The following is a 22,369-nucleotide window of genomic DNA, read 5'->3' on the forward strand; positions in this document are numbered from 1 at the left end:
CTATATCAGTGTGAATGCTATGTACACTACATACTGTATTTACAGCAGGCCTAGCTCCTATATCAGTGTGAATGCTATGTACACTACATACTGTATTTACAGCAGGCCTAGCCCCTATATCAGTGTGAATGCTATGTACACTACATACTGTATTTACAGCAGGCCTAGCCCCTATATCAGTGTGAATGCTATGTACACTACATACTGTATTTACAGCAGGCCTAGCTCCTATATCAGTGTGAATGCTATGTACACTACATACTGTATTTACAGTAGCCTTAGACCCTATATCAGTGTGAATGGTATGTACACTACATACTGTATTTACAGCAGGCCTAGCTCCTATATCAGTGTGAATGCTATGTACACTACATACTGTATTTACAGCAGGCCTAGCTCCTATATCAGTGTGAATGCTATGTACACTACATACTGTATTTACAGCAGGCCTAGCTCCTATATCAGTGTGAATGCTATGTACACTACATACTGTATTTACAGCAGGCCTAGCCCCTATATCAGTGTGAATGCTATGTACACTACATACTGTATTTACAGCAGGACAGGTCAACATTTTGTTATTTTCTTTCTGTAAACTGTTTAACAAACTATAATAATTGACTAACATTGGAATTGGAGTTGATTCCAAGGCAGTACATAGAAGACCGTAAATACACAACTTAAAGCAACCACATATTTAGCCATGGAGCACGTTCTGATTGGCCAGTGAAGGGCCACGCCTTGACACACCCACAACTTGTTTATTCATCAAAATCCAGCCCTTTCGCGCCAACGCCAGCAACTGCGCCGAGAATTGTGCTTGTGAAAATATAACAAATATTTTGGACATACCCCGAAACTATAGCGCTGCCGCCCAGCGCTTAGATTGACCATGACGTTAGGTTTGTTAAAATAGAGCCCCACACTCTTGACCCAAATTGCTATAGACCTATATCCATCCTAACCTGCCTTTCTAAGGTCTTCGAAAGCCAAGTCAACAAACAGATTACCGACCATTTCGAATCCCACCGCACCTTCTCCGCTATGCAATCTGGTTTCAGAGCTTGTCATGGGTGCACCTCAGCCACGCTCAAGGTCCTAAACGATATCATAACCACCATCGATAAGAGACAATACTGTGTAGCTGTATTCATTGACCTGGCCAAAGCTTTCGACTCTGTCAATCACCACATCCTCATCAGCAGACTCAATAGCCTTGGTTTCTCAAATGACTGCATCGCCTGCTTCACCAACTACTTCTCAGACAGAGTTCAGTGTGTCAAATCAGAGGGCCTGTTGTCTGGACCTCTGGCAGTCTCTATGGGGGTGCCACAGGGTTAAATTCTTGGGCCAACTCTTTTCTCTGTATACATCAATGATGTCGCTCTTGCTGCTGGTGATTCTCTGATCCACCTCTACGCAGACGACACCATTCTGTATACTTCTGGCCCTTCTTTGGACACTGTTAACAACCCTCCAGACGAGCTTCAATGCCATACAACTCTCCTTCCATTGCCTCCAATTGCTCCTAAATACAAGTAAAACTAAATGCATGCTCTTCATCCGATCGCTGCCTGCACCTGCCCGCCTGTCCTGCATCACTACTCTGGACGGTTCTGACTTAGAATATGTGGACAACTACAAATACCTAGGTGTCTGGTTAGACTGTAAACTCTCCTTCCAGACTACATCAAACATCTCCAATCCAAAGTTAAATCAAGAATTGGCTTCCTATTTCGCAACAAGGCATCCTTCACTCATGCTGCCAAATATACCCTAGTAAAACTGACCATCCTACCGATCCTCGACTTCGGCGATGTCATTTACAAAATAGCCTCCAACACCCTACTCAACAAACTGGATGCAGTCTATCACAGTGCCATCCGTTTTGTCACCAAAGCCCCATATACTACCCACCACTGCGACCTGCACGCTCTCGTTGGCTGGCCTTCGCTTCATAATCGTCGCCAAACCCACTGGCTCCAGGTCATCTACAAGACCCTGCTAGGTAAAGTCCCCCACTGGTCACCATAGCAGCACCCACCTGTAACACGCGCTCCAGCAGGTATCTCTCTCTGGTCACCCCCAAAGCCAATTCCTCCTTTGGCCGTCTCTCTTTCCAGTTCTCTGCTGCCAATGACTGGAACGAACTACAAAAATCTCTGAAACTGGAAACACTTATCTCTCTCACTAGCTTTAAGCACCAGCTGTCAGAGCAGCTCACAGATCACTGCACCTGTACATAGCCCATCTATAATTTAGCCCAAACAACTACCTCTTCCCCTACTGTATTTATTTATTTATTTTGCTCCTTTGCACCCCATTATCTCTATTTCTACTTTGCACTTTCTTCTACTACAAATCTACCATTCCAGTGTTTTACTTGCTATATTGTATTTACTTTGCCACCATGGACTTTTTTGCCTTTTCCTCCCTTATCTCACCTCATTTGCTCACATTATGTACATAGACTTATTTTTCTACTGTATTATTGACTGTATATTTGTTTTACTCCATGTGTAACTCTGTTGTTGTATGTTGTCGAACTGCTTTGCTTTATCTTGGCCAGGTCGCAATTGTAAATGAGAACTTGTTCTCAACTTGCCTACCTGGTTAAATAAAGGTGAAACAAAATAAATAAATAAAAATGTCTCAATTGCCTAGAGGCTTAAAAATCCCTCTTTAACAGTTCTCCTGCCCTTCATCTACACTGATTGAAGTGGATTGGTGAAAAAAAGGATCATAGCTTTCACCTGGATTCACCTGGTCAGTTTAAATCATGGAAAGAGCAGGTGTTCCTAATGTTTTGGACACGCAGTGCCTTCAGAGAGTATTCACACCCCTTGACTTTACAGCCTGAATTTAGATTTGTTTTTGTCACTGGCCTACACACAATAATAATGTCAAAGTGGAAAAAATTATACATTTTTACAAATTAATAATGAAAAGCTGAAATGTCTTGAGTCAATAAGTGTTCAACCCCTTTGTTTTGGCAAGCCTAAATAAGTTCAGGAGTAAAAATGTGCTTAACAAGTCACATAATAAGTTGCATGGACTCACTCTGTGTGCAATAACAGTGTTTAACATGATTTTTTAATGACTACCTCCTCTCTGAACCCCACACATACAATTATCTGTAAGGTCCCTCAGTCGAGCAGTGGATTTAAAAACACAGATTCAACCACAAAGACCAGGGAGGTTTTCCAATGTCTCACAAACGGCACCTATTAGTAGATGGGTACAACATTTTTAAAAAGCAGACATTGAATATCCTTTTGAGCATGGTGAAGTTATTAATTACACTTTGGATGGTGTATCAATACACCCAGTCACTACTACACAGATACAGGTGTCCTTCCTAACTCAGTTGTTGGAGAGGAAGGAAACCGCTCAGGGATTTCACAATGAGGTCTATGGTGACTTTAAAACATTTACAGGGTTTAATGGCTGTGATAGTTGAAAACTGAGGATGGATCAACAACATTGTAGTTACCCCACAACACTAACCTAATGAAAAGTGAAAAGAAGGAAGCCTGTACAGAATAAAAATATATTCCAAAACATGCATCCTGTTTGCAACAAGGCACTAAAGTAATACTGCTAAAAATGTGGCAAAGAAATGTACTTTATGTCTTGAATACAAAGTGTTATGTTTGGGGCAAATCCATTCTCCATATTTTCAAACATACTGGTGCTGGGTATGCTTTTAATCAATAAGGACCGGGGAGTTTTTCAGGATTAAAAAGAAACGGAATGGAGCTCAGCACAGACAAAATCCTAAAGGAAAACCTGTTCAGTTTGCTTTCCACCAGACACTGGGAGATGAATTCACCTTTCAGCTGGACAATAACCTAAAACACAAGGCCAAATATACACTGGAGTTGCTTACCAAGAAGACAGTGAATGTTCCTGAGTGGCCGAGTTACAGTTTTGACTTAAATCTACTAGAAAATCTATGGCAAGTCCTGAAAATGGTTGACTGGCAATGATCACCAACCAATTTGACTTAAAGAATTTAAAAAAGAATAATGGGCAAATGTTGCGCAATCCAGGTGTGGAAAGCTCTTAGAGACTCACCCAGAAAAACTCACAACTATCATTTCTGCCAAAGGTGGGAATACTTACGTAAATGAGATATTTATGTATTTCATTTTCAATACATTTGCTAAAATGTCTAAAAACATGTTTTTTTCTTCACTTTGTCATTATGGGGTATTGTGTGTAGATGCGTAAAAATCTATTTTGAATTCAGGCTGTAACAACAAAATGTGGAATAAGTCAAGGGGTATGAATACTTTCAAGGCACTAATATATATATATATATATATATATATATATATATATATATATATATATATATATATATATATATATATATATATATATACACATACATACATACACACATACATACACACACGCTGCTGCTACTCTGTTCTTTATTTTACTGTTATTATCTATCCAGATGCCTAGTCACTTTACCCTGCCTATATGTACATACAGTATCTACCTCAAATACCTTATTATTATCTATCCTGATGCCTAGTCACTTTACCCTGCCTATATGTACATACAGTATCTACCTCAAATACCGTGTAATCCTGCACATTCACAGCATTCAGGGGATGTAACAAATACAATTGATTTGAGTATGTTCAAGGAAAGGGAGCATATAACCGATGAAGAGAAAAAGGAAAGATGCATTGGAACAGGACTGAGGTGATGTTGTTTGTCTGTTTACTCACACGTCATCATTGTAGGTGTCTCCAGTGAACACCCTGCTGTCAGCCTTGGTCGGGTAGGAGATGATGCTATTGGCTGAGGCATTGAGGGGGACGGACTTCTCTGACAGCACCACGGTAGGTGCACCCTGGGTACTTTGTCCATCCTCTACATTGTTCACCTAAAGCAGCCAGGAAACACACACACACACACAGAGGGGGCCTCTGTCAGCAGCACACTAACACAAAGAGGTGGCTATTGTGTCACAAGACTGTTTTCATGCGAACTTCCTAGCATGACCATAACATTACCCAACATCCTCTCTGGTGAAGACCTGGAATAAAAACACTAGTCTTGGACCTTGAAAGTAATGTAGAGGACAGGCTGAGACTTTGTTTCAAAGTTTGTTTCAGAAAGATTTGAAGCTAGAGCAACTTTAGGCCTCCTCTCCTCCACAACCTATAGTACCAGGATGCAAGAGACTGGGCCCCTTCTTACTACAGGGCATTATGTGAGCACGTATGGCATTAGACAGTAATTCACTTTAATAGGTCTGACTCTATGAGGCTAAAGGGGGAACTGTGTTGACTTTGCCTCCATGTAATCTTCTCCAAGGATACAGGTATGGCATTTTTAAAAATGACTGTTCTCAGCCTGGCTGAGCAGTCGGCCAGGCATATAATTGGCCAGCCCGGGTCTTGAGTGAAATGTGAATTACCTGCTTGGTTCACCGGATTCAAGAGGACACCATGCCAAGTTACCAACAATCACCACAGACCCATTTCCCTTAGTTACTGTCCCAAAAAAATGACCATTAGTGTAATGATGTTAGCAGGAAGCTCTCTCTGTCCAGCTCCAGTCGTATCATTGAAGTAAAACAGAGGGAAAGTTTATGACAGTTGGCCTTGATTCCATTTGAACATCCACGCTAGCTAAGCTAGCTAAGAAAGGGCTTGCAAGACAGGGATGTCCTTTGTCTAGCTATTTATTTTCATTAGCCCACAGAACCCCTAGCATCAATAATTAGAACTCATGGCTCAATCCGGGGCTTAGAGATTGGTGGAGATCAAAATGTGACTTCCTTGTATGCAGATTACATTTTACTTTATTTATCTGACCCAAAACATTCTCTGTCATTTATTTTACAACTGTTGGACACATATAGTGCTGTATCAGGATTCAAAGTGAATTGGGAGAAGACTGAAATAATCATTACTTCTCAAGATTAGAAAGTAAATTTAAGTGGCAATGGACAAAGACACGTAAGAAATACCTGGGTGTACTGATACCATGCAGCCTGGAGGAAGCATATAAAATCAATTACTTTCCTTTAATAGATAAGATAGAATCTGATGTTTAGAGATCTCTCCCTATTTCTATGTTAGGTAGGGTCAACATAATCCAAATAAATATATATTCCCAAGGTTGATGTATTTATTCCATGCCTTGTCAGTTGCTCTCCAACTTTATGTGGAATGTAAAGACCTGAAAAGTTAAATTGACTGTTTTACACTTCCCCTATAAAGCTGGAGGTTGTTGGACTACCTCATATGAAGATGTATTACTGGGATCCACAACTGCTTTCACTTAAATAATGGATAGCAGACAATCCTTGTGCATGGACGACTATCGAAACCATAAATGTAATACCGTATCATCGGAAATATATTTCACCACGTCGGGTCCAAGGCATTGCAGCAGAAAGAAAAAAAACAGACAATCCATTGATTCTCAATTCCATTCGTGTTTGGGAAAATGTACATAAATTCATGAGGTGGAAAGAACCAATATTGCCAGGCACCCCTATTTGGATTAACCCCACCTTACTTCCAGTGTTTAATGACAACACCTTTAAGTCCTGGTTCTAAAGTGGCATCGTGAATTTTGATAATGTGCACTAGGATGGATCTCTATTCGTCATTCAATCAATTACACTAAAGATTTGGATTATACAAGGCCAATTTCTTTAAGTTCTTACAACTCAGAAATCTTATTAAATCCCTTCAACAGAATCTGGATGTACCTAAGGCATCTAGCATTGAAAAAAATACTGAGAGAAGCTGCTATGCCAAAGAAGTCGATTGCCAGGTTATATCAACGGTTGATTGAAACTCTACCTGATGGTTCAGAACCTGTAAGAAAAAAATGGGAAACAGAACTAAAAGGAAGAAATTAAGGAGAACCATTGGTAACAGATATGTGAAAATGTTCAAACCTGCTTCTACAACCTAAGACATAAACTACTGCAATTTAAGATAGGACTTACTACACTCCTGCCAGAATGCATTTAATGCACCCAGAAATGTCACATCTCTAGATGCACAAAGGAACCCTATAGAGCCCCACAGTGGAGGTATCATAATACCCATAAAACCTAGCGGTCAAACAGGGAATTGGTTCCAATCGTTTTTCCAACATTCATTTTTCCCATAGGGAATTTTAGAAACACTTAAAATATAGGTTGTGTTTTGTGTAGGTTTACCCTGGCGTGATGTTTTGATAACCATCTCAATCTCTCAAGTTGACTTTTATCAATATAGTCGGCTCTATTTACTCAGATTCGAAAAATGCTAATTAGCATAAAAGTAGACATCATGCAAAACTACAAATACCTGCACGTCATCTCTAGCTGACACCTTTGCTAACAGGTAGTGTCAATTTAAACAAGACCATTCACAGTATTGTCCATTTAAAGAAATGTTGCCTATTTATTAATTGCTACATTTAGCCAACATTAGATAGTTAATCCAGAGATTTTTACCTTTGCCTGGATTCGGCAGTCTTGTCCAGAACGTCATGGCATTTGTAGTTCCTTATGATAGCCACATTAGCAGTTAATTAGGGTAAATACAGGCAAATATATTGATAAAAGTCACCTTGTCCTAGAGAGATTTACCCGGTTATCAAAACGTCACGGCAGGGTAAGCCTACATGAAAACACAGCCCTTATTTTAAGTGTTTCTAAAATCACCTATGGGAAAAATTGTCACGTGCGTGATGAGACGGACCAAGGCGCAGCGTGATTAGAGTTCCACATCTTTTAATAAACAGTGAAACTTCTACAAAACAATAAACCAACAAGGAAACATGAAAGTAGTGGTGCTACATACACAAAACAATATCCCACAAAGCAGGTGGGAACAATGACACCTTAAGTATGATCCCCAATTAGAGACAACGAACATCAGCTGCCTCTAATTGGGAACCATACCAAGAGCACCAACATAGAAATGAAAAGACTAGAACACCCCCTAGTCACACCGTAACCTACAACACCATGGAGAACCAAGGGCTCTCTATGGTCAGGGCGTGACAGTACCCCCCCCCCAAAGGTGCGGACTCCAGCCGCAAAACCTGAAACCGGGGGGGGGGGGCTAGTGTTGGTGGCGGCTCCGGTGCGGGTCGTCGCCCCCACCCAGACCCCGGATCCGGCCATGGCGCCGGACTGAGTTCTGTAGAAAAACTATAAAAAAACAAATAGTCAAAGAAAACAAAAAAAGGCTTGCGTCTTATGTACACCTGCAACAGACTAACTCCTCTTTCCTTTTCCTCCATACAAAGGGAGAGGTCGCTGGGATATAAACAACCAAGTCTTAATCTATATCAGCAAGTCCTTCCTGTGTGAGTGGAAAGGTCGTGTGTTCTCCACAATAAAGGCCTCAGGATGGGGTCACACTGCAAGCCGAGGCAATCTGTCACTTTATTTCATCTCTGTCACTAACAATGCAATTTATAGTGAGTGAGTGAGTGAGTGAGTGAGATCATCTAACGTAGTAGGCTACTGTTCCTAAGACATGTGCACTGCATTACTAACTTCACAGTGCAGGTTCTCTGTAACAACAGCAGACCTGCTGCTAGAAAGAAACAATCATTGGGTGGGGTACAGGCAGCACTTCCCTGCAGCTGCAGGAACCAGGAAGAAGGCCACCTTTTGAAGAGCACAAGGCAAGTCATCTAGGAATTCCAACAATGCCCCTCTCTGCATGAAGTAGAGTGGTGCTGGGCCGTGAGCAGCCTGAATAAGCAGGGAAGGAATGTCTGAGCCCCTAGGACCTGGGGTAGGGAGGGAGGGAAGGAAGGTGGGAGGGAGGGAGTAAGTGTAGGGATGGAAGGGTGGGAGGAAGAAAGAGGTAGGTAAGAGGGTATGTGGCAAGAAAGGAAAGTAGGGAGGCTGAGGGGCAGGGAGAGTGGGAGGGAGAGGGGGATAGACAGAGGGGGATCCTTGTCCCCAACCAAGGAGGGCCTACAGCAGCACCTAGATCTTCTGCACAGATTCTGTCAGACATGGGCCCTGACAGTAAATCTCAGTAAAACAAAAATAATTTAAAAAAAAGTCCAGTTGCCAGGACCACAAATACAAATTCCATCTAGACACCGTTGCCCTAGAGCACACAAAAAAAACTATACATACCTTGGCCTAACCATCAGCATCACAGGTAACTTCCACGAAGCTGTGAACGAGCTGAGAGACAAGGCAAGAAGTGCCTTCTTTGCCATCAAAAGGAACATAAAATTCAACATACCAATTAGGATCTGGCTAAAAATACTTGAATCAGTTATACAACCCATTCCCCTTTATGGTTGTGAGGTCCAGGGTCCGCTCACCAACCAAGAATTCATAAAATGAGACAAACACCAAATTGAGACTGCATGCAGAATTCTGCAAAAATATCCTCTGTGTACAACGTAAAACACCAAATAATGCATGCAGAGTCGAGTTAGGCCCGTATCCGCTAATTATCAAAATCCAGAAAAGAGCCGTTCAATTCTACAACCACCTAAAAGGAAGCGAGACCCAAACCTTCCATAACAGAGCCATCACCAACAGATAGATGAACCTGGAGATGAGTCCCCTAAGCAAGCTGGTCCTGGGGCTCTGTTCACAAACACAAACAGACCCCACAGAGCCCCAGGACAGCAACACAATTAGACCCATACAAATCATGAAAAAACAAAAAGATAATTACTTGACAGATTGGAAAGAATTTAACAAAAAAACTGAGCAAACTAGAATGCTATTTGGCCATAAACAGAGAGTACACAGTGACAGAATACCTGACCACTGTGACTGACCCAAACTTAAGGAAAGCCTTGACTATGTACAGATTCAGTGAGCATAGTCTTGCTATTGAGAAAGGCCGCCGTAGGCAGACCTGGCTCTCAAGAGAAGACAGGCTATGTGCACACTGCCCACAAAATGAGGTGGAAACTGAGCTGCATTTTCTAACATCCTGCCAAATGTATGACCATATTAGAGACATATTTCCCTCAGATTACACACAACCACAAAGAATTCGAAAACAAACCCAAATTTGATAAACTCCCTTATCTATTGGGTGAAACACCACTGTGTGCCATCACAGCAGCAAGATTTGTGACCTGTTGCCACAAGAAAAAGGCAACCAGTGAAGAACAAACACCATTGTAAATACAACACATATTTATTTTCACTTCTGTACTTTAACTATTTGCACATAATATGACATCTGTAATTTCTTTATTATTTTGGAACTTGTGTGAGTGTAATGTTTACTGTTTGTTTATTATCTAGTTCACTTTCTTTGGCAATGTTAACATATATTTCCCATGCCAATAAAGCCCTTAAATTGAATTGATAGGGGCAGGAAGGCTGATGGGTAAGGAGAGAGGGGGATAGGGGCAGGAAGGTGGATGGCTAAGGAGAGAGGGGGATAGGGGCAGGAAGGTGGATGATGGGTAAGGAGAGAGGGGGATAGGGGCAGGAAGGCTGATGGGTAAGGAGAGAGGGGGATAGGGGCAGAAGGTGGATGGCTAAGGAGAGAGGGGGTAGGGACAGGGAGGATTATGGGTAAGGAGAGAGAGGGGTAGGGACAGGAAGGCAAAGACAGGGGGTGGGAGGGAAAGGAAAGCAGGCATGGGGCAGAGATGGAGGGAGAGTCAGCTGCTATGTTCCCACAGCTGAGCATGGTAGAGGGTAAATAAGCGGCAGCCAACCACACCCCCTCTTTTTATCTAACAGCTGTTTAGATGCTACAATGATTATTTACACTATACTTGTTTGTTTTGTCACATAAACTGAAATTAGGCGAACTATTCGAATTTGAGTCGATTTCTGCATATCTGCACCGTTAAGCCTGCACTATTCCTTGCCTTAAAGAAGTAGGCGGCACCAGAAGGAGTTATACTGAGTATCACTAAATCAAATATTAATTGCAGGGTTTGCAGAGAATACTAAAGAGAAGCAAATGCATTTAGCCATATTACTGAACGCCTGTTTCAAAGGCCACGTCTTCATCCAAATCAATGTATTTGCAGAGCAGGGAACGGCCAAGCACTTTAAAACACTAGTCTGCACTGGGCATAAGAAACAAGATGTCAGACTCAAACAGCAAGGCTTTAGTTTGGACAACTGTGGTAATGCATTGTGTATTGAACAGTGTAATAAACTGTCAACCAATGCATGTCATCATGTTGTCTATCAGAGTCAAGGTTGGTCTAATATTCTACCACATCATTCAGCCTTACATCTGCAGAACATGTGACATCATCTGTCGGAGGACAAAGGAGCCTGGTCAGGCTGAATGAGGCCAGTGTGGGTGAGGTCATCAGACAGAGACAGGGCCCTGGGCACAGTGGTCAGAGGGAGTCAAAGTAACTGTCATTGAACCAGTGTGGGGTGACTCACAGCATGGGCTGAAAGATACTTTAGTATATACTACACGTCTTCTCCCGTCCCGTCCTGCCCTCTCCTCTCCCGTCCTCTCCTCTCCCGTCCTCTCCCGTCCTGTCCTCTCCTCTCCCGTCCCGTCCTCTCCCGTCCCGTCCTCTCCTCTCCTCTCCCGTCCTCTCCTCTCCCGTCCCGCCCTCCCGTCCCGCCCTCTCCTCTCCTCTCCCGTCCTGTCCTCTCCTCTCCTCTCCCGTCCCGTCCTCTCCTCTCCCGTCCCACCCTCTCCTCTCCTCTCCTCTCCTGTCCCGTCCTCTCCCGTCCCGTCCCACCCTCTCCTCTCCTCTCCTCTCCCGTCCCGCCCTCTCCTCTCCCGTCCCGCCCTCTCCTCTCCTCTCCCGTCCCGTCCTCTCCCGTCCCGCCCTCTCCCGCCTTGCCCTCTCCCGTCCTCTCCGTCCTGCCCTCTCCCTCCTGCCCTGCCCTCTCCCTCCTGCCCTGCCCTCTCCCGTCCTGCCCTCTCCCGTCCTGCCCTCTCCCGTCCTGCCCTCTCCTGTCCTGCCCTCTCCTCTCCCCTGACGAGGGCCATCTGTGGGTATGCTCTGTGACAACCACTCTCACCACAAACAACTAGATAACACCCCTTGTAAAAAAAAACTTACTGAAGTACAGGGTTGGGGTAGATTACAGTCAATTCAGGAAGTATATTGAAATGTTTATTCCAATACTCTGCAATGCTTCTTAATGAGAAATTTGGTTTACTTTCTGAATTGACTAGAATTGAAATGGTATTGACCACAAACCTGCTGGACTAACACAACATAACAAGGAGGGATGGGACCCATTCCTTTTGCCTTCAGACAATTACAGGAAATACATTTCAATTCCATTCATATGCCTTTAAGGATTCCTTTACGAATTTCAATAATTTGCTAATTTAACTGAGGATTAAGTGAAATTGACTTGTGACTGCTTTACATTGACTACTTTCACATGCCACACATCTGTCAACAAGAACAACACATCCCCAGTCTAGATCAGTACTAGTTCACCAATAACCATGGTAACAATGCCTTCCCCCTGGCAACAATAACCCTGGTAACAATGCCATCCCCCTGGCAACAATAACCCTGGAAACAATGCCTGCCCCCTGGCACCAATAACCCTGGAAACAATGCCTTTTGTTGACATGCAACCCTGACATTTTGTTGGCGTTTAAAACCCCAGCCAGCCAGCCACACAGTCAGCCTTAGATAAGAGCTCTAGAAACCACCTGTTTATACTAGTTAATGATCAGCCAGAGTGAAACCAGGTAGACTGAACATACAGGACCTATGAGCTCCACACACAGCCATGTTACCCGCCTGATAGCAACAGCCCCTCAGTAGAGTGGCAACACTGTAGCCAAAGCTAGCAGCTATAAAACTAACCTGAGGAGTCAAAAGGCTGCTCTTAAAATGTGAAACTAGAGTAGGGCACGGGTTAAAGGTTACTAGTTTGATTTTCCTAAGCGTGGCCAACATTTTACGATCAGACAATTCTCAGTTGTCTGGTAATTGAGAGAAGGTTGAGGCGAGAGACATGAATTGAAAGAAAGTGTACAAGAGGACAATGTTGGGTTGAGATTGATCAATGACCAGTTAATGTGTCACAGCTAATACAATACTCACTGTATTGACTGATACCCTTTGACATACAGGGGCACAGTCAGATACGTGAAAACATACATACACACACCTAAACCAAGCCCCCACTACAGAATTATATTGTAAGTGTGTCATGTTTTTCTTTACTCTTTATTGACATTTTCTGTCATAAAAAGCATGAGATGATACTCCTCGTGGACTTTCAACTCATAAAGTAAAAGCAGGGAACTGCAACCTCGCATTCCAAAGTCCGTTTTGAAGTAGAACTTACCTCGGGTAAAGAAAACTTTGTAACTGACTGAGGTATTGTGCAATTCTAACTGTCAAAGATTTAACATTTCTTAATGTGTTATAACTGATTAGGGAGAGAGGATAGATTAGTCATAGTAACGTGTCATGTTCAACCTGACAAAGACCCATAGTAAATTAAATATTCCTGCATTAAAACTGGGAGCATCTAAAAACACATACTTAGTGTATTAATAAAAAAAAATTACTCTAAAGAGAAACCACAATGGAAATACAGGGCATTCACAAAGTATTCAGACCCCTTCCCCTTTTCCACATTTTGTTCTTTATTTTAGTCAGTTAAGAACAAATTCTTATTTACAATGACGGTCTACCCTGGACAACGCTGGGCCAATTGTGCACCGCCCTATGGGACTCCCAATCACGGCCTCCTTAGACCGCGTCGCCACTCGGGAGCCCAAGGACATTGTTACATTACAGCCTTACTCTAAATTGGATTTTAAAAATGTTTTAAATGCTCATCAATCTACAAACAATACCCCATAATGACAGAGCAAAAACAGGTTGTAGAATTTTTTTTTAAATTACAGAAATACTTTAACTTAAGTATTCAGACCCTTTGCTATGAGACTCGAAATATAGCTCAGGTGCATCCGGTTTCCATTGATCATCCTTGAGATGTTACCTGTGGTAAATTAATTTGATTGATTGGACATGATTTGGAAAGGCACACACCTGTCCATATAAGGTCCCACAGGTCGTAGACCGTAGATCGTTCGTAGACCTCTGAGACAGGATTGTGTCGAGGCACAGATCTGGGGAAGGATACCAAAACATTTCTGCAGCATTGAAGGCCCCTAAGAACACAGTGGCCTCAATCATTCTTAAATGGAAGACCTTTGGAACCAATAAGACTCTTCCTAGAGCAATCGGGGGAGAATGGCCTTGCTCAGGGAGGTGACCAAGAACCCGATGGTCACTCTGACAGAGCTCCAAAGATCCTCTGTGGAGATGGGCGAACCTTCCATAAGGACAACCATCTCTGCAGCACTCCACCAATCAGGCCTTTATGGTAGAGTGGCCAGCTGGAAGCCACTACTCTGTAAAAGGCACGACAGCCCAATGGTGTTTGCCAAAAGGCACCTAAAGGACTCTGACCATGAGAAACAAGATTCTCTGGACTGATGAAACCAAGATTGAACTTTTGGGCCAAGCGTCACGTCTGGAGGAAACCTGGCACCATCCCTATGGTGAAGCATGGTGGTGGCAGCATCATGCTGTGGGGATGTTTTTCAGCGGCAGGGACTGAGAAACTAGTCAGAATCGAGGGAAAAATGAACAGAGCAACGTACAGAGAGATCCTTGATGAAAACCTGCTCCAGAGCGCTCAGGACCTCAGACTGGGGCGAAGGTTCACCTTCCAACAGGACAACGACCCTAAGCACACAGCCAATACAACACAGGAGTGGCTTCGGGACAAGTCTCTGAATGTCCTTGAGTGGCCCAGCCAGAGCCCAGACTTGAACCCGATCGAACATCTCTGGAGAAACCTGAAAATAGCTTGTAGCGTAATACCTAAGGAGACTCGAGGCTGTAATCACTGCCAAAGGTACTTCATCAAAGTACTGAGTAAAGGGTCTGAATACTTATGTAAATGTGATATTTCATTTTTAATACATTTGCAAACATTTCTAAAAACCTGTTTTCGCTTTGTCATTATGGGGTATTGTGTGTAGTCTCTGAATTTGTGATATCCTCGTCGCATTTCTTGTTTTTTATTATGATATTTTTTCTATATATGTACTGTGTATATGTTGTTGTTTTTTTACAGGCAAATAAAATCCATCAATCAAGAGTATGAGCATAATATTCAAACCAGTATGAGTTTTCCTTACCCAGTCCTTCACATCTCTGCCTTCAGAAACTAGCCCTCCAGTCTCAGGAGGCTGTTCCCAGTAGATGTTGGGCTTGCCGTAGCGCCAGATCTTTCCTCTGGTTTTGTGGGAGAAGAAAGCAGCCACGACCAAGGCAGCGGTAACCAGGAAGCCACACACCATGGCTACACCCTGAAGGAGACACATCAATAAGATTATGGAGGTCAATTATTACACAAACTATCTGAAATACTACATTGTTATTTAAGGCTTAAAGGGCTAAAACAAAATACACAGTATAAGGGGTCAATAAAGGGGTTAAGGACCCGCCTGTAATCATAGACCAATTCTACATCTTCAGAGCACCAATACCACCACAATCAAATGATACATTACACAGGAAATATAACTGTTGCTCTACCTCTTGTGGGTCCACGTAGCAGTAGTGATAGAGGTACTGGTTATACATGCCGAAACTGCCCACTCCACCCATGTTAGAATAGCTGCTCCCGTACAGGTTCTGGCACATCATCAGCATAGGGTTGTACATCATGTTCTGAGAGCTCTGTGCCATAGGGTTCACCCCTACGATGTACACAATGGTGATGATGCCCTGGATGACAGCCATGATGACACTGACCACCAGAACCACCAGGAAGAACTTTCTGCTCCTGAACGTGGTCGATTTAGAGAAACCGGCCACGAAGAATCCCAGCGCCACAAAGAAGTTGATGGCCGCCATAGCTATCATGGTGCTTTTGGCCGAGTAAGGTGTCGGGTAGGAGTTACCATAGTTACCATAGCCTCCTCCATAGCCTCCTCCATAGCCAGAGCCGTAGCTGGAGCCATAGCCGCCGCCCATTCCCCCATAACCTCCACCGTAGCCCATCCCTCCGCCGTAGGAGCCCATCCCCCCCATCCCGTACTGCATGTCCCAGACCAGGGTGGAGGCCACACAGGCAAAGATCCCAACACAGAGCACTATGATTGTGCCAAACATGGCCTTGACGATGCCAGGAGGAGAGATCCACTTGTAGAAGTGTTGGGGCTTCTCTTCCATGTAGTAGGAGCCCGGTGGGGGTGGGTATGGGTCAAACTCACTCCTGGGCGGGTGGTAGCTTTGTGGGGGGCCGTAACCATTGGATTCCGGGCTGTATGGAGGACTGTAGACGGGAGGGCTGTCGTAACGCTGCTTCTCAAACATCTCTCAAAGATGGCAGGGACCTACAGAGACAAAATATATGCTAGTGGACACTAAGCACAACAGCACTGAGACATAGCTTTGATGAGGTGTGAGGTGTGGCAATGTACAGGATTACACTTGACCTTGCTCATCTCAAGATTTACACGAATAGAATGAATCTACATGATTACACTTGGCAAGCTTTACAGTAATATAATTAAATACATATGTTTGCGCATTGCTATTATATTCCTGTTAGACGTTCTTTACTTGACTGGTCCCAACATGTATGACTTATAAAACAGACGTGTTTGATGATTGATTGTACATATACAGACAGCAGTCCAATGTATGTTCTCCTTTATTAATATTACCAATGTTAAGTTATTTAGAGGGGGTGCACCATGCCACCATTTATTTAGAGGGGGTGCACCATGCCATCATTTATTTAGAGGGGGTGCACCACGCCACCATTTATTTAGAGGGGGTGCACCACGCCACCATTTATTTAGAGGGGGTGCACCACGCCACCATTTATTTAGAGGGGGTGCACCACGCCACCATTTACAACATAAACACTTTACAGATGACCTTAGCTTTGAGTTCTATGAACCAGCAAAGTCAGAACCAGCATGGAGATGTTGGTACCAGGAACCAGAGTTCAGACAGCAGCCCAGCCCAGCACAATGCTGCTTTTCACCCGGGCCCTGTGGGCAGTGGGAGTCTCCTTCAACCCCTCCAATTGTCCTGCTGCCTTTGAACACTTCATATCCCATCCTCAGCCAAATTTGGTTTTGTTTTGAATTTAGGCCACACGTAACTGCTAGCCCACAGTATAAACAGACTTAACAATGGCCATTATTTTATAATAGTCAACAGGCAAAAGTTTGGCATTCACAACAAGCTGATTTAATTAAAGAAGAAAAAAATATTTAAAGATTTTTACATTTGTAAAGTGCAGATGTGAAGTATTTATTTTAGTGCTGATGCTGAGGAGGCCATGTCAGTCTTTGACATCAAAAGACTACATTGTTCCATCTATTTATCATGACACATTGTAGCACCGGGCAAGAACAGTGTGTGGCTAAATTCATTAGATAACAGTAGAACAAGACATTATAGACTTCCTGCCTGTCTTCCTGCCTGCCTGCCTACCTGCCTGTCTGTCTTGCTCCCTGCCTGTCTTCCTCCCTGCCTGTCTGTCTGTCTGTCTTCCTCCCTGCCTGTCTGTCTGTCTGTCTTCCTGCTTGCCTGCCTGTCTGACTTCCTGTCTTCTTGCCTGTCTGTCTGTCTGTCTTCCTGCTTGCCTGCCTGTCATCCTGCTTGCCTGCCTATCTGTCTTCTTGCCTGTCTGTCTGTCTTCTTGCCTGAAAGGGGGGTGAAGAACTTCCTGTTTCCTTACAGTCACACTCACAGACACACTGTGAACGGCCCAAAGCTTTACATCACAGAGGACAAACAAAACAGACAGGCCAGGCTCAACCCAGTACAGCCATTACTTCTCTCTCTTTATGACTCAGTTCAGTAGGGGTCTCTCCTGACTGAGAGCCTCCTTCTCATACACCTTCCCCTCATTCTCTCCCCCTTCCTCCCACAACCCCTCTCCCCCACTCCATATCTTTCATTCTGTCTTCCCCCTTCCCCCTTTCATTCTCTCCCCCTTCCTCCCTCTAACCCCTCCCTCCCCTCTTCGCTCCCTAACTTATTGTCTTTGGAGGGTGAAGGGAAAAGTCAAGACTGCTAGGTGTGGGAATTGTGGTTGCCATGGTATTTCGGAGGAAAAAAAACTGGCCACAGTAAAAAAAAAAAAAAAAGGACCTAACAAGAGCTCTCCTGTGTGGATACTGTGGGAGAAAGGGAGGGGTACATTTGGGCAGGAGGATCAGGTGTCTTCTGAAGGGGGTTCCACCTCTGTTTATCAATAGCCTGCCTAGTAGCTTCCATCATCATCACAGCATATTGGAAATAACTCCCTCTGCAGTGTGTAAAGTTTAGACACCTGGGTCCATTACACCTTTCCAGGACTCTGCATGTACGTGGTGATGGTACTGCCTCACCAAAAGAAACACCTCCGACTGGACATTTTGACAGAAGAGACAAAACCACCCCCTATGTTAGGGTGTTTTAAGGCAAACCTTAAGAAGTGGTTAATGGGCTAAAAGCTTTAAAGCTAAAGTCCTTAACTGAAACAATAACAAAGCGGCCACCCCTACTCTGTTTTGATAAAAAGCTTGAGGAATGGGCCTGGAGAGATGTCACCACTCTCAAATTCATGGACAGAGCTATGGATGCAAGGACTGACCATCCATGACATCAACATTTTAGTTTTAACCATGTTTTGAGGGTATACAGTGTATGTTTACAGCTTAATTTCCATCCCTGGTTGTATCCACGTGTGATTGTATTGTGTTTTTAAAATCGTCAAATAAATAAAATAATACAATACAGCAGCCTACAATTCAGAGCTCCATGTAAATGTTGCCTCTATGAAACAGACAACACAGTGATTGAGGCTGTTAAGCTGGAGTCAAAGATCAGCCACCCACTACTCACTGAGCTGCTGTCATCCAGTACAGACAGCCACACACTCAATCATCTCTTGTTGATAACAGAATTCTAACCCTGAATCACATGCCTCACATCTGTCAAAAACTATTATCCCCGTGCCTAATGTAGGCTAAGGCTGGGGCACAGAAAGTAGTAGGTAACTCTAGTTACATGGCTATTAAAAACACTCTAGAGAGGAGCACTCTAATAAATCAAAATGAAGAATAAAGGAGTACAAGAAAATAATGAACAAATAATGTCTCACAAGCTCTCAATACAGGGCTAGAGAGACTAGAGCAAAAATAACTGAATGTTTCTCCCTTAGAGAACACAAAATGGGCATAATGCCAATGTATTTGAACGTTTTAGCCTGAGATGTTCCCATTAAAGGCTATCTGATGTTATGTACGAAATAAGATCAGGTTTATTGAAGAGTCAACCACTAGGCATGTTTTCCTAATACAGGATATAAAACTGAAAACAACAGAAATAACAGAGAAAAGCTACTAACAATGCAAACGGAAACCACACAGGCCACACCTGTGAGAGCCCCCCTCAAGCCCCATGAGCACACTTCAAGTCTCTCAGAGCAGGCACAATTGCGAGCTTGTGTGAGAGAACGGGAACACTTGACAATACATAGACCAAAAGAAAACCTAGAGTTTAGAGCAACTAATATTAATTATAAAATACTCAAAACGTAGCCTAAAACATTTACAAGCGAAATAATAACCTATTTAAAATCGGTCGACGTTATTTTAATATTTAGTTTGAGGCCTATCCCCACTTACAGTACACTCTACAGGGATTCCCAAACTAGGTCCTGCACCCCCTGGGTGTACCTTTAGGTTTTTTGCTCTAGCACTACACAGCTGATTCAAATAACCAACTCATCATCAAGCTTTTATTATTTTAAATCAGCTGTGTAGTAGTGCTAGGGCAAAAACCAAAACGTGCACCCAGTGGGGGCCCCAGGACCCAGTTTGGGAAACCCTGGTCTAGAAGACATGGTGTTCAATATGTAGCCAATCGAACACCATGTCTTCTAGACTGTTGACTTTTTGAACCACCGTAGAGTGCGTGGGAAAAGTCCTCAAACTAAATGTTAAAATGAAGTCTACCCATTTAAATAGGTTATTATTTAGCTTTCTAACGGTTTAAATTCGATTTAACGCCCATTTCACTTACCTGAAAGTAAAAGAAAAAAACTGACGGTTGTTGGCGCTTAACGCAGTGCAGAAAACGCCGTCGTTTTGCGAGTTTACTTTGTATCCGTAAAGCTGTAGACCAGAGAGGTTGAAATGAAACTCTTTATTAGTGACCTGCTTTAGTTGTGGTGGCTCCCTCTTTCGTCCCGTCCGACGCGCAGGGACGGTTCTGTGTCTGTGAACAAGTGCTTTGTTGTGCTTTCCAAGGACATTGGTTGACTGCCCAACCCTACGCTGTCTGGAAGTAGGTGTGATTTGTAGACTAGTCGACTACCCAATGTGTTATACTTGAGAGAAAAAGTCCATTGGTTGATTGAATTCTGAAAACACTGGTTCTGTGCGTTTTCTCATACATTTGTACAGGTGTTAGCATTTTATCTATATTAGCATTTAATTACCATGTAAAAACCAATAGACCTATATTCAATTCCTTTGCCCAGGCTTTTTCAGAACTTTCCCCCCTTCAAGATAAGAGGAAAAACAAAAAAAAATTATAAATGAAACATTATATATAAACTTGACTTCTATAAAAGGTTTGGGGTTTTGGTCAGATGTTTATTTCCATCAGAAAATAACATGTGCAAACTTTGCTCTGGTAAAGTACCAGTCAAAAGTTTGGACACACCTACTCATTCAAGGGTTTTTCTTTATTTTTTAAAAAAATTCTACATTGTAGAATAATAGTGAAGACATCAAAACGATGGAATAACACATATGGAATCATGTAGTAACCAAAAAAGTGTTAAACAAATCAAAATATATTTTAGATTTAAGATTCTTCAAAGTAGCCACCCTTTGCCTTGATGACAGCTTTGCACACTCTTGGCATTCTCTCAATCAGCTTCATGAGATTGTCACCTGGAATGCATTTCAATTAACAGGTGTGCCTTGTTAAAAGTTCATTTGTTGAATTTCCTTCCTTCTTATTGCGTTTGAAGCAATCAGTTGTTTTGTGACAAGGTCGTATACAGAAGATAGCCCTATTTGGTAAAATACCAAGTCCATATTATGGCAAGAACAGCTCAAATAAGCAAAGAGAAATGACAGTCCATCATTAATTTAAGACATGAAGGTCAGTCAATCTGGAAAATTTCAAGAACTTTGAAAGTTTCTTCAAGTGCAGTCGCAAAAACCATCAAGCGCTATGATGAAACTGGCTCTCATGAGGACTGCCACAGGAATGGAAGACCCAGAGTTACCTCTGTTGCAGAGGATAAGTTCATTAGAGTTACCAGCCTCAGAAATTGCAGCCCAAATACATGCTTCAAAGTTCAAGTAACAGACACATCTCAACATCAACTGTTCAGAGGAGACTGCATGAATCAAGCCTTCATGGTTGAATTGCTGCAAAGAAACCACTACTAAAGGACACAAATAAGAAGAAGATAATTGCTCGGGCCAAGAAACACGAGCAATGGACATTAGACTGGAGGAAGTCTGTGCTTTGGTCTGATGAGTCCAAATTTGAGATTTTTGGTTCCAACCGCTGTGTCTTTGTGAGACGCAGAGAAGGTGAACAGATGATCTCTGCATGTGTAGTTCCCACCGTGAAGCATGGAGAAGGAGGAGGAGGTGTGATGGTGTGGGGGTGCTTTGCTGGTGACACTGTCTGTAATGTATTTAGAATTCAAGACACATTTAACCAGCATGTCTACCACAGCATTCTGCAGCGATATGCCATCCCATCTGGTTTGTGGGACTATTATTTGTTTTTCAACAGGACAATGACCCAACACACCTCCTGGCTGTGTAAGGGCTATTTGACCAAGAAGGAGAGTGATGGAGTGCTGCATCAGATGACCTGGCCTTCACAATCACCCGACCTCAACCCAATTGAGATGGTTTGGGATGAGTTGAACCGCAGAGGGAAGGAAAAGCAGCCAATAAGTGCTCAGCATATGTGAGAACTCCTTCAAGACTGTTCAAAAAGCATTCTAGTTGAAGCTGGTTGAGAGAATTCCAAGAGTGTGCAAAGCTGTCATCAAGGTAAAGGGTGGCTACTTTGAAGAATCAAAAATACAAAATATATTTTGATTTGTTTAACTTCTATGGGCTAGGTGGGACACAGCCAGTGAAATATCAGGGCGGAAAATTCAAAAACAACAAAATGTCATAATTCAACTTTCTCAAACATACGACTATTTTACACCATTTTAAAGATACACTTCTCGTTAATCTAACCACATTATCCGATTTCAAAAAGGCTTTACAGCGAAAGTAAAACATTAGATTATGTTAGGAGAGTACATAGACAAAAATAATCACACAGCCATTTTCCAAGCAAGGACATGTGTCAATAA

At 42.9% G+C, this 22,369-nt stretch overlaps 1 protein-coding gene across 1 annotated transcript in view; it reads right to left on the reverse strand.

Moving 5' to 3' along the window:
* The window catches only part of si:ch73-61d6.3 (occludin), a 43,542-nt gene extending 23,240 nt beyond the window's left edge, over positions 1-20,302 (reverse strand). The window contains exons 1-4 of the mRNA XM_029708133.1: positions 20,050-20,302; positions 15,553-16,355; positions 15,153-15,323; positions 4,746-4,903 (exon numbers count right to left, since the gene is read on the reverse strand). Coding sequence (XP_029563993.1) covers positions 4,746-4,903; positions 15,153-15,323; positions 15,553-16,335 — 1,112 coding nt within the window. The 5' untranslated portion in view covers positions 16,336-16,355; positions 20,050-20,302. The remainder of the gene's footprint in view (positions 1-4,745; positions 4,904-15,152; positions 15,324-15,552; positions 16,356-20,049) is intronic.
* Between the last annotated feature and the right edge of the window lie 2,067 nt (positions 20,303-22,369).

Source organism: Salmo trutta, chromosome 22 (assembly GCF_901001165.1).
Source record: "Salmo trutta chromosome 22, fSalTru1.1, whole genome shotgun sequence".
NCBI classification, from domain to species: domain Eukaryota; kingdom Metazoa; phylum Chordata; class Actinopteri; order Salmoniformes; family Salmonidae; genus Salmo; species Salmo trutta.